We start from the raw sequence: 13,105 nt of genomic DNA on the forward strand, positions 1-13,105 counted from the left end.
CTCTGCTTTTCTTCAAAATGCCGCTCAGGATACGCATCTTGCCTTGGCTCGGCCCCCTCGCGCCTTTCACTGACATGTCAAGTGCTGATAACCTGCAGGCGAGGCGGCAAGCTATTTCATTATCCTTAGGTGGAAGAGCGCCGTGTCCTCAAAGTGACAAGTGACTTCTAGCAGGATTGTTTAGCGGGCTTCTGAAAACAAACAGCAACAACAAAAAAAGCAGTGGAGGTGTTCATGTTTACCGCCGTATTCCTTAAATTACCTGCAGTATTTTCCTTACTGTTCCATCATCAGTAACAAAAAAAAAAAAATCCAGCAACTTTTTACTCCTTGAAGTGATGATACACACTTGATTCTTCTGTGGGTTGAGTGAAAGCAAGAGGTATTTTGAAAATTCATTTAAATAAAAACTCCAAGCCCCAAATTATGGATTTGTAAGTGGCTTCTCAAGCTTAAGTATTACAGGTATGAACTCCTGCGTGCTGTTTCTGTAAAGCAGTGTTGGTTTTTTTTTAGTCAGAGAAAAATACCCTCCTGGTACTGTATGCAGTTTGTTCGGGATATTAGGATGTTACACAGTATCTCTTGAAAGAAGAAAAGTACAAACCCCACCCTGAACTCCCAGACAAGAACTGGAACGCACATTTCTATTTATGTGTTGGAGAAATGCTTGAAAAGGGGAGTAACCTATGCTCAGAAGAATGTCAGATTTGTGTTATGAAGTACCCATGCTTTTTCCTTTTTATGTCTTGAACAGTTTAAAGCTAGAATGTGAAAAACTGGCCAGTGAGAAGACAGAGATGCAGCGACATTATGTCATGGTAAGCAAGCTGCATAACAAATTCAAAATGTCTATTAGCTTGGTATACTGAGACCGAAATACATTTGGCTTGCTGGAGGCAAACAGCAGGATTAGAGTAGTGCTGCTGTTGTTGAGGTTGCATCAGTGCTTCCATTATAAATCCTTAGTTTCAGGGGTTTATAACTTGTTTGCAGCCGTTAGTTTCCACACAAAACCTGCTTTTTAACCTTTTAAGCAATTGGGGATATTTCTTCCAAATGCTAGTGGATTAATTGTCAGCCCTTTAAAGCCGTGTGCAACTTCTGTAGTGTACCTGGGGATGATGTTTTCACTTTGGCTGACTTCTCCCAAAGATTGCATCTTCCTAAACCAGTTTGGGATAATATTTTTTTTTCTGTCATGGGAGTAAGCCAAAGCTAGACGTGTACACATACCAACATGAAGCCTCCTTCCTAGAGGAACTGTTGCACCTGGGCAGCTGGTTCATTGTTTCACTAAATTCAGAGCGGCAGGGATCTCAGCTGTGAAAGGGATTTCCTCAATGGTCGTGGTCTGCTTGGTTACATAAAGCACATAAGAAGACAACTCTAAATACATAATTGCATGATGGATCATGGTGACTCCAGATGAGCTCTTCCTATCTGCTGTCATGTACATCTATGAAGGATTAGCCATTTTCCATGTGTACGTGACAAACAGCGCTCTCCTAGTTACAAAAAGAGTAAAAAGCCTTGAAAAATTCTTAACTGAGAGCACAAGCAAACGTTAAAGCTTACTGTTGTCTTTTTCATGTCTGATACATCTAAGTCTTGGAGATTGTTTGGTACTAACATTGCACACTGAACCGAGTTCCCCGTAATACTCAAGCACAACAGCATTTACTTATATTGATGTATCTGCTTTTGGCTCTGAATTTCCATGCTCTTTCATTTTTTTAATCTCTGCAATTTAATTGTAGCTTTTTTGTGTTTTTAATTTAAAATATTGAATAACTGGTCTGTTAGACATTCCTGATTTTTATGTGTGTCTGGTTTCGAGCACTTTGGGCGATTTTTGGCATCTTTTACACATGCTAGGGAATAAAATCTTGGGCATTTTCTGTGTGGCTTTCTCTCTGCTTCTAATCATTACCCCTGGTTGTGATTACTTTTTGTGATTCTTTTTGTTGTCTGTTTTTTTGCTTGTGTTATGGCTGTTCTTTGTAAATTTGGCATGAAGCAATGTAGATAAAATAAAAAAAGAAAAAAAAAAAAGTTGCTGTGCTCTTGAATTCCAGGAGCTCTTCAAGGCCAGTAAATGTTTTTAGGTCTGCATGTCTTTGTACAGATGATATTTGGATCAAAGTGAATTTTGGAATGGTTTTTACAATTGCAAGGTCTAATACAACCATTTTCTTCTTTCTTAGTATTACGAGATGTCCTACGGGCTGAATATAGAGATGCATAAACAGGTAGGTAGATATTTTGTTTAATGTAAGAATGCTCTGTGTGATTTCTCCCATCGGCCTTAAAACAGATGTGTATTCTGTGTGACTTGCTTTAATTGCACGCTTGAGTGCACTGGAAATTTTATTTTTGTACTTAAACTGTCCCTGAAGCTTCCATCTTGGGCATAGTTTGTGGGCTCTGCATAGGTTATGTTCTTGGCTACCAGTTGTGTATTATTTGGTTGACTTTCCACATGCAATCCCCGCGCATGCAAGTGGTCCTGTACTGCACAGGGAGGGTGTGTGTGTGAGTAGGGATGGGTATGTGGGTTGTACCTTCAGATCTGTCTGACCTTGAACCTTCAAGGTTTACTTTTTGGGATGATAGCTACATCACAAATGCGTATTAGGTGTCGAGGGATTTGTATTTGCATGTGGAAAAGACTGTTCTCTTTAGTTAGTCTGGACTGATTTAAGCTGGAGCTGCAAAAGCAATTGATGCACAGCCATGTTCTTATTTCCCTGAGGCTGCTTAGTTGGACCTTTGTCCAAAACCAGTGTGTTAGCATCTCAAACAGGAAAGAGTAAATGAGCTCTCTGCGAGGATGTTAGCATACTTGGTTTTGTGCCTTGAAGTCTAGCACTTAGGCCAAGATTAGCAGGAGATTAGTCAGATGGAGCATAGTAGTGTAAATCAGAGTTTCTTATTCAGTAATGTGTGTTTTTAACCTTCTCTAGAGGAGAATGAATTAAACATCTGACCTCTTTTTCCAGTGAGAGGACTTTTTATTTGGTGAAATTTAATACTGACAACTCATTTTAGCAAACGGTTGAGCAATTTGCCAGTGTTGCTGGGGAGCGTAAACTGCAGAAATAAAGAGATGATTGGATGGGAGAAGAAAGACCATCTGAAAATTGGTTTGTACGCTTTTCTGTTCAAAGTTAGGGATTTGGAACTTCTTTGGGTTGTGAAAATAGGATTTCTTTATCTTGTTGAGAGCAGACATATAAGTCAAATTTTTTTCATGTTATTTATTATTTATTGTATTTTGTATTCCATTAGCATCCCAATGCCACAGGACTGATTAGGGCCATTTGTGCTAGACGGCATACAAATGCGAAGATGGTGGGATTTCCTGCCTCAAAGCATTTTGCATGGAAGCTCCACAATTACTTGTAGGTACAAGTCATTTTACAGACGTATGTAGACCTGTTGAATTCTGATGTCCTCCTCACAGGTACTTTGAAGACTCAACAAGTGCGTTTAAAAAACGGTTGAGACAAAAAGGCTGCGATTGCAGCTGATCAGATTGTGTGTGGGTAGTGACTCTCTGGACCTGATTCAGCTCACAGGTGCTGGTGGAAGGACTGGTCACTGACTCTCAGAGGTGTTTGGTCTGTTCTCAAATGAATAGCCAGATTGTTTCAGGTTCCCTTTAAAAAAACAAAACAAAACATGCCCCCCCTCCAATCAGTAAAGTAGTAGATATGTAAACAATTCACAAAGACTAGAGTCCTTACAGACCACCTACCTAACAAATTCTTGCAGGCATTTGAAAGCAAGCATTGCAGTCAAACTTGTTTATGTTTCTAGGTACCTTGTTTTTACAGAAATTAATTGTATGTGCAGTTACACTGACTGTACAAAATTCTGTGGGATGAAATTAACTTGCAAGTGCAATGTGTAATTAAATTGTTTTGAGTGGGGAGGAAAAATCCACAGTGAAAGCCCTTTTAACTTCTGTTTTCTAAATGTTTTACTTCAGAAATTGTATACAGTTATGGCGATGGAGTTGTCAGTGATATTCTGGAGGAATTATGAACACAACTAAGTGTGGGGATTACAAAAGACTGGGTTTTAGTTAAACACCTTTTTCCATTATTGTTCAAATTAGTAGTTTAAGTATCGTACTCTCATGCAAAGCACTTAAATATTTTGTCAGATGTTGATTCAAGTTAGCTGCAGCTAAGAAATTTGTTCGCTATCATTCTTCAATCTGATATCAATTTCTTATCTCTCACGTCTTCCCTTCTGTTGCTACAGCGTTTTGTTTTGTTTTTTTTCCTTTTCTCCTCTTTCTTGAGCAAGTGCAAAATATTTCCCATCTTACTTTATGATCACAGTGTTAGGGTCCAATGTGGTATATTATATAGATAGCATTGATTGCTTCATTTGATGTGTGTGAAGCTTTTTTAGTCATCCACCTTAAATTTCCTTTTCTTCCTCTCCCATCTGTGAATTTTACTGGGCTGAAATGGAGCGATTCACCCTTTGTTTTTTTCTCCTCCCTCCCTCCCCCTGCCCCAAGCTTTCTAAATTCAATCATACCAAGAATCCTGAGGGCAGTTTATCACATTATGAAATACAGACAGCCCTGCAAACCACCTACTTATTACATTTTCTTTCTTTTTTTTCACTTTAGCACAGAGGCATATCTGTCTTTATTTGTTTTTCTGGGCAGACAGCCTTGGTTCCTCTCAGGTTCTTTTCCAGATGTACTTGCTGGATGCCCTTGTAATGGAAAGCAGGCAATAATGCAGTGAAGTTGCCCTTCGGCGTAATTGGGCCGAGTTCTCAAGATCAGGTTAGGCTTATTCACTTATTAGATTTGTGTCTCAAAGGGTTCAAAAGCACGACTCCCTGGAGTCCTTGGAAGTACCCTAGTAATTGGTGGCCCTGATATTTGAAACCTTTGTGTATTTTTCTGTTAAAGCTCCTGTTCTTCTTGGCTGCTCACAGCCACAGAGTATTTATTTTTAGAGAAATTTTTCACTGGAACAGAAAATGATGACTGTGATGGAGTCATGACTCTGTGACTTAGCAAATTGATAAAAGGATAAACGCGTGGAGAGCAGCAATAGTGAGTGTGCCTGTGTGTCTGGGGGGGAAGAGATGCGGGGAAGAGCATCTCCTTTTCCCACCTCTCGTGTGATGCTCATCATCAGTCATCCTGTGTTGATTTTGATAGAAGACTATTAAAGTGAAACCTATGGGGAATTTGTCATTCTGAAAGGAAAGCTAATGTAATTAGTACCAATTAAAGTACATTTAGTAAATTGGATTTAATCTTAATTAAGCCTGCATAATGTTGCCAATTTTTAACAATTATGTTTGAGAACATAATTAATTTAAATTTTGGTAACTGAGTAAATAGCATTAGGCTGGTAAAATTAGTCATTTGTGTTTTTTGTTTTTTGTTTTTTTTTTTTTTTTAAAGACAAGTGTCGGGTGTGTTGTGACATGTGGTGTTATAGCCTAAAATACTAAACTAATTTTTGATATTCTGTACTAGGATCAATAAAGGCTCAAAATAGACATTCCAAAAAAAAAAAAAAAAAAAAGACATTGAGTTGGGGGTTTTTGGATTGCAGTACAAAAAAGATACTTCCCTACAGTTTTAGTTTTGATATTAGCATAAATATTAACATTTTGAGTGTGGTCTGAAGATGCCCATTTCTTACTAAGTTGCTTTTTTAACATTTGTTTTTAAGAGGCTCAGCAGATAGTTTATGAATGAATGGTTGATGTGCTGTTCTGTGTTTCTAATATACTGTTGCTATTTGGTGGTGGTCATTTGGTTTAATTTCTGAAATTAGGTTGTTTTAGTGTTATGGTAAACAGTTTATTTAAATTGCTGTAATCAAACATGCTTGCTGAAGGTTTTAATTCAGGATTGTAATTATCACTTAAAATAAGTGTCTGTATTTGGCTGCAGACAACAGATATTTGTGAATGGGACTGATGGAAAGTGTAAATAGGATACAGCATTCACTTTCTACTTCAATTATGTTTTTTGGAGGTGGCAGTATGTAAATTCCAAGTCTCTCTTCTTTGTTAGACCTCTGTCTTTTAAGTAATTCATGTGCTATAATGCTGAATTTCAGCATTTTTGAAAGAAAATTCAGGTCTTTAAAGAAGCTGGGTATTAAAAATAAATGAAATTACTTTTTAAGATCACAGTTAAAAAAAAATAAATCAGTCCAATCCATATAAATTTTATTACAAGACTTGGGCAACAACCATTTGAGTGCTGCTAAAATATTAATTGGATAGAAATGAAAGGGCTCTGCTAGCTGATAGGATATCATAATCATAGCTGCAGTAGTCAATGGTAAATGATGATAAATGGCATTAGGAACCTTTTAGCAAACTGTAATAGCTACAAGGAGGGAAGCAGTATGGATTTGCATTATATCTGATACCCTCTAGTACCAAGTGGATAGCCAATACTGCTTGTTTAGCATTTTCTAAGGGCAATAGGATATTGATTTCTGACTTACAAGGAACGGCTCTATTTTCACCATTGAAAAGTATTGCAGGTTGTTAAGAAGAAATTGACTTGAAGAGGCCTGACTGCTGCCCATCATGGAGCAAATAAAGCAAAACTGCCGAAGCATGGTGGAGCAGCGAGATGGGGCCCTCAGCAATTTGTTGCTATTAATTTACCATGCTCGACAGCAAATCAATCGGCATCTACTTCATCTGCTGGAGAAAATGCTGTCCAGGGCAGATAAAAGGCCCTGCGTGGTACAGCGAATAGACTGGATTGGCCAAACGGAGGCTGCAGTTAATGTGTAAATAAGTGAAATCAAGGCCACTGTTGCAGAGAAAGCTGTTTTTAATTAGGTTGAGGCTTTATAGTGAGCTATTTAAGAAAGTAGTATGGAGAGTAAGGGGAGATTTATTGTTGACTCAGTTAATAGATGTGCTGTATGACATCCCAGCCTTTAGTCTGCTTGCTTCTTAAGCCTTAGTAAATTGTTTTGGTAAAGAGGTAAAGATGAGGATCAATTTGTTTAATTTTGGGCAGAGTTTTGACCATTTTTCATTTCCATGGCCATAAAATGCATATGTTGCAGAGAACTGGTTTGTATATGTGCTACCTGTGTAATGCAAAAAAATACTCTTGTGGGTTTTTTGTTGTGGGGTTTGGTGGGTTTTTTTGGCGTTCTGGGCTTGGTGTGAATGTGTGTGCATGCATGTGTGCACATTTATTTTATTTTTTTTAACACAGTCAGTAGCTGAGTGTATATTGTCTTCTATTTGAAGAATAACTGGAAAGCCAGCTAAAATTATACGAACTGAATTTGTTCTCCATTATAAGCAGTAGGAAAGATTTAATAAAGATACAGGCAGTGGGTAGTCAGAACTGAACTGGAAAACTTCAAAATGAGAGAGATTAGAAGTGAAATTTTGAAGACTGCAGCTCACACAGGACTATTAAGGAGGAAGAGAAAAACAAGTGGCTTTTCCATCAAAGTTGCAAAATGTAAAAAATAGGCTGTCAAATCAGTTTGACAACTGAGGCTTGTTTGTCCCAGATTTAGGTTATTTAGCCTCTGAAGCCAGCAGAAAAGCTTAGAAGCTTATGAAAAGTTAGAAGATGTATTATTCTGCAGTTAAGCCAGAAACCTTTTAGTTGGTAATAACTGCTAAGTTCTGAAACAAGTTCCCGTGCTTTCTTTTCCTCATGATGTAGGTGTTAGGCAGCCTTTCTGTGGAGAGGTCCTGTTAATTACTGGGAAGTTTGTTGTTGCTGCTTCTCCAAGGGATACTGTTGACATATCCTTTCTCCCTGCAACTGGAGAATAACATGCATGAGGACAGGAACTTCCATTTTACCCTAGTTTTGCTGTTCATAAGAAAAGGAAAGTGTGATTTTCCCCCACTTGTTTTGGTAATTCAGACAGATGCTTAAGACACAGGAAGCAGCACAAAACATGCTGAGCAAACTTTTAAATTAAAACATATGCTCTGTTTTTACTGGCAAAAGGCTGTGTTCTACAGTGCTTAAACATAAAAGCATTTTTCTGTCTTTGAAAGATGCTAATTGCCACGATGCTGCCTCACTGACTGTTAGTTTATAGGCCCACTTGTAATTGCAGAAGGGGCCAGCAGTGATCCTGTGATTAGGGTTGCCTAACACCTTCCCCTATAAAAAAAAAATCTTTTTAAAAAAAAAAAAAAATTCTATTTTATTTTAATTTTATTTTTTAGTGCAAGAAACTCCATCACCTTTGCTACTTGCAGTAGGGGACACTGTGATTTGTCTTCCCTTTGCTGACAAGAAAAGAAGTGCTGAGGCCATTCAGCACAGGAAAAAACATTAACGTGGCAGATAGGTTTCAAAGTGAGGTATCAGGATGCTGGGATGCCCGAGCTTTACGGCATTTGTGTGAGCTTGATCCTGCCCCATTGTGTGTGTGTGTCGTGGTGCAGTTTTTAGTTACACGCTCGCTGATCTCATTACTGTTTTTCCTAGAGGACTTCATTTTAGTGCACAAAATAGACCTTAGGAAAGTAGAATTAAGGCTGCAGTGGCGATTGTAAATATGGCTTGAAAAAGTTTGGCTGCTTGGCTCAGAAACTGAAATAACTTTAAACATGAAGATTCAGGCATGTAAAATAATTGTGATTGTAAGATTCTTGAGGCAGGGATTCTGATTTTGGTTTGTGTTATAAAAAGTGAAGGAGGTGCTTGCACAGGTCACTGTGTGGTGTATATCATGGACTCAGTGCATTAAAGCCAGGAAACAGATTTTACGAATCAACACTAGGACTGTCAAATGTCGGTAATTCAGAGCTATCAATTTGGTCGTACTTTTTTTTTTTTTTTTTTTTTTTTTAAATTAGAAGATATGATGTACTGTTTGTGGATTTAAGGGAGAACTGGGTTTATCACAGACATGGGCCAGTTTGTGAACAGTGTGATTATAATTGTTACAGAAGTCACTTCTTTTGCTCTCTGCAGATTGAGCATATCTGTTGCCACTGTCTTTCTGAGAAACTGTTTAGCCACCAGGCACGGCAGGAGCAGACCAAAGATGATAATGTGAAACACAAGATGTATAAAGCAATACTTGCATTAACTAACAGATGACAATATACTTGAAGACAAACCTATCTATCCTCAGGAAATGCTATTCTATGAAAGAGATTGAACATTTGAATTAAAAATTAATCTTTATTTTAAAATACAAAAATATTGAGTGGTTTTAAGAATGCCTATTTGTCTGTCTGTTTATCTGTATATTTTCACAGGTTTTGTCTTAATTCAAAGTGAAATTTTTACAGTTCCTCTGGTACCTTGAAGTATTTCTGTAAACTTTTTACTTTGATACTGATTATCTTCATGGTGGCACAAACTCTGTAGTTCAGTGTAGCAGGAAGCATTTTGGTACAATGTCAAAAGCAGGTGTCCATAACTTTTATTTTTTTTAATAATGTTTTTAAAATATAGCTGTAATATGTCACAAACAGTGAACAGAACTCTAAACAGTGCTTTCATGGATAGGATTTATATGTAAGGAATCACCTTTCCTAGCCCAGGACAAGTATGTAATGCTCTGGTATTAAACACTCTGGTGTTATGGCTAAGACGTTTAAATGTGCAGTTGTCAGGCAAGTCAAAGTTATAGTCCCCAGAGTAAACTTGAATTGGTCTCCTTGCGGTTATGTATTTGCATGGTATGCTGTATTGCCTATTCCAAATGTTAAAACATGCCAGGCCCCAGAAAATCATGAGATTGGCTTAAAATTAATCATGAGATTTAAAAAAAAAATAAAAAAATTGGGTTCTTTTTATTTCCCTTCTTATTTTAAGCTGTCAAACATGAGCACTTGGCTCATGCTTCTTAAGTTTTTCCTCTAGTATTCTTCCATACTTGTTTTTTGCAAGCAAGGAGTGAAACATCCCAAGATTCATGGCAAAGTCAAGGGACTCTGGGTACGAGATACAGCTGGCAACTTTTGTCATAATATCATATTCTCAGAAAATGCGAGATGCACACTCCTCAGAAAAAAATAAATACAAAAATAAAAGTATATATACATATCCTTTCTGGAATTGTTAAGTTTTTGTGGGTTATATATACCATAGCTTGTTATATTTTTGTAATGTATCATAAGATGGCACAGATGTGCTGGTGGCAATTCGCCTTTTTCTGTTAAAAGGTGAGGGAACACAGGACGTAGTTTTGAATGGGGGTCTTCTAACTTGGCATCTCTCTTTTGGTCTGCTTAAATGGTTTCTCTGCAGGATCTTTTACTGCCAGAGGTTTCTGACTCTTGCTGAATGAGTTTCAACTTCTTCAAAGAAGAAAAATCTTCCATTGTTATATTTGGGATGTGGTACACTGGCAATGAGAACATGTGCTTTTCTTCTTTCTTGTGTTTGTTTAAAAACCTCAGCAGAGCATGTCACAGTTGAGTAGAAGTCAGAATCTGTCCTGTTCATGCTACAAAGCATCTGCAAAACAATAGGCCCTGACAGTAGATTTTGTTTGGCGTGTGTTGTGTTGTGTACTGTCATGTTGTGTACTGTGCGCATGTTATGTGTGATCACTGAGAGTGTTTGATTTTTTTAAAATGCTGCTCTTTCCTCCATCTTAGATACAATAAACTTCTTAGCTTGTATTTACTCATTCTGCTTATGTGCCTGGCTTCTCTTAATGTCTTGGTTGGAGAATTTGCAAATGCAAAAAACCCCCACTGACCCCATCCTGGCTTACCCCAGAGAGAAGTGATTGCCCTTAGGGCTGAGTAGCTGCTGATGGAGTAGCACCGTATAGAGGGCATGGTGAGGCTGCTGCTGCTGCTAGGACATCACCTGGGTTTCAGTTACAAGCGTAGCCAGTGATGCAGATTTACTATGGCAGAAGAGTACTTTGGAAAGCAGAAGGGCCCCTTTCCCCTTGCCTGTTCTGACTTTGAACCCAAAATCAACAAATCAAAACACAGCAGGACCAACACATGCTCCCTGCAAATACTGAATAAAACATTGTGGTGCTTGTAGGCAGTGACAGCAAATGCTATGGAAATTTGACACTGACAATTTTAAAGCCAGAACAAGGACAAAAATGTCTAGCCTGGGTCTGTTGTGTCCTCAAGGCAGAGAGCTTCCTCAAAACTCATTGTGGGGTGTCCAAGGGGTTACGATTACAGGCTCAGCAGAGGATGAGGGAACAGCAGGTAAGCTGGAGCCCACAGAGCTGGAACATTGGCGTGGTCCTTGGGTGCCCCCTCAGAGCCGTTGGGAGGGGGTTTGCGTGATGGTGCACAGACCTCAGGGTTTGTGAAGTCCAGGTTGCAGGATGTTCTTCTGGACAGTTGCTCAATGGCTGAAGATGTCATTTACCATGTTAACTTGACATCATTATTTAAAATTAACCATAAGGCAAATTGGGGTGAGTTTTTAACTGGGGTTGAGGAGAAGGTGGCATTTTGATCACTCATTTTCTTTCTCATGTCTCTTTGATTCTTGGCAGGAGAAGTAGAACTTAATTTTTGCTCATTCTTTGTAAAGCAAATGACTGACTGAAGGCTTCTAGGTTAATATATTTGGATATCCAGTTAACCTGTCTATATGAGTACTGTCTGCTTGGTGGTCAACTTGTTACTCCTATTTAGCATTTGACTCAAATTTTACCTTTTAAAACCATGGAGAAAGTGGAGCAGTCCTTGAGGAAAGTTTTTGTCTTGGACAACCACTTTTCCCCATTTCTAACCTTTCAGAGGGATGAATAAGGAGTTTTCAGGCATGCCTCATAGCTGAAACACTTCTGGACCTGGTTTTGAAAACACAGTGGTGTTTTTCCTGTTAAGCTTTCCTATTAATAAATGCAAGGGAGACAAAAGAACTGTAGTGCCGCCCAGCTAAGGGTTGGGGAAGGAGGCACACTTGGACCTGGCAGTGTGGAGGGCTGTTTCCTGCTCTGGATACCTGCAGGTGCCTGCCCAGGGGCTTGACTGCCTTGGATTTGGGGAAGAGGCCATTTTTGATTTAAAGCATGTGACAAATTAGCAGTTGTGGTTTCTCTGACAGCAGGCTCGCACTCTGCAGCACTTTGTGAAAGTCTCTTTAACATTTCTGTTCTTCTGTCTCCCTCTCTGAGATGGTGATGTTATTTACATGACAGGGAGTGATATAAGCTTTAATTTGTTGTCGTCCCTTATTATGTGAGAGGCTCTAGACAATCACAGAATATTGAACGAATAACGAATACGTATTTGCTGTGGAGGGAAGAGGACTCCTTCCAAACCTGTGTCTGCTGCGTAACAAGGTCCAGCAGTGCCTTGTCTACTATGGGATTTCCTTTGTTCTTATGCCTCAGAGGTTACCAGGAGATAACACTAAAGATGCCTTAGTTGTCCTCCTGCCAGCTACTCTCTTAATTGTATTTGGAATTAACAGTTGGAAATAGGGGGCGGGGTTGGTCTATTGATAACATTTGGAGAAGGAAAGCAAAGAGAAGGCGGCCAAAGCTGGCCTGAACATTTATGATGGATTCTTGATTTGAGGGAGGGGACAGAGAACAAGGAATGACTGGAGAACTCGTTAATTGGTTTTCTTCTCACGTCTCCCATTTCCCTGCAGTAGCATTCACTCTGTATGACAACTGTCCACTTCCACAGTGCCCCCTTTGAAAGATGGCACTATGGTGATGTGTAAAAGAGAGTCAGCTACACCACCACTGTCTGCTTTTTGTAATTTTATAAAGCATGTGACTAAATAAAAAGTAGGTACCTCTTCTTAAAATGTCAGTCCGTAATGTTTGAATAACACAAGAAGATTGAAAAGATTTTGTGCATAAAATACACCCGGTACATTTGTGTCAGTGTGTTAACAAAGGGTAGATTGTGTATTTTTACACTTAATTTAACCAGCAGGCTTTCTGTCCTAATTGTAGAAAGCTGTTGCAGTCTGAGCACATTGCTTATTTACAGTTTTTCTCAGTACTTCTTAATTTCTGGGGACAAACTGTATGTTTTCTTTCTCTGTCTTGTCCTAAACAGCAACTACAATGACAACAAAACCCAAGCATTGCTGAGAGCGTCTTGCTTATTTGTTGCTCTAAAACATTATCAGTGGAAGAGA

General features: G+C 38.7%; 1 protein-coding gene across 1 annotated transcript in view; it reads left to right on the plus strand.

The window, feature by feature from the left end:
* Positions 1-757: 757 nt before the first annotated feature.
* LOC104523348 (TLE family member 4, transcriptional corepressor) overlaps positions 758-13,105 on the plus strand; it is a gene marked incomplete at its 5' end in the record, with an annotated part of 96,523 nt that continues 84,175 nt past the window's right edge. Inside the window, 2 exons of the mRNA XM_029084475.1 lie at positions 758-821; positions 2,208-2,252. Coding sequence (XP_028940308.1) covers positions 758-821; positions 2,208-2,252 — 109 coding nt within the window. The remainder of the gene's footprint in view (positions 822-2,207; positions 2,253-13,105) is intronic.

Source organism: Antrostomus carolinensis, unplaced genomic scaffold, assembly GCF_000700745.2.
Source record: "Antrostomus carolinensis isolate BGI_N321 unplaced genomic scaffold, ASM70074v2 scaffold13114, whole genome shotgun sequence".
In the NCBI taxonomy this organism is placed as follows: Eukaryota; Metazoa; Chordata; class Aves; order Caprimulgiformes; family Caprimulgidae; genus Antrostomus; species Antrostomus carolinensis.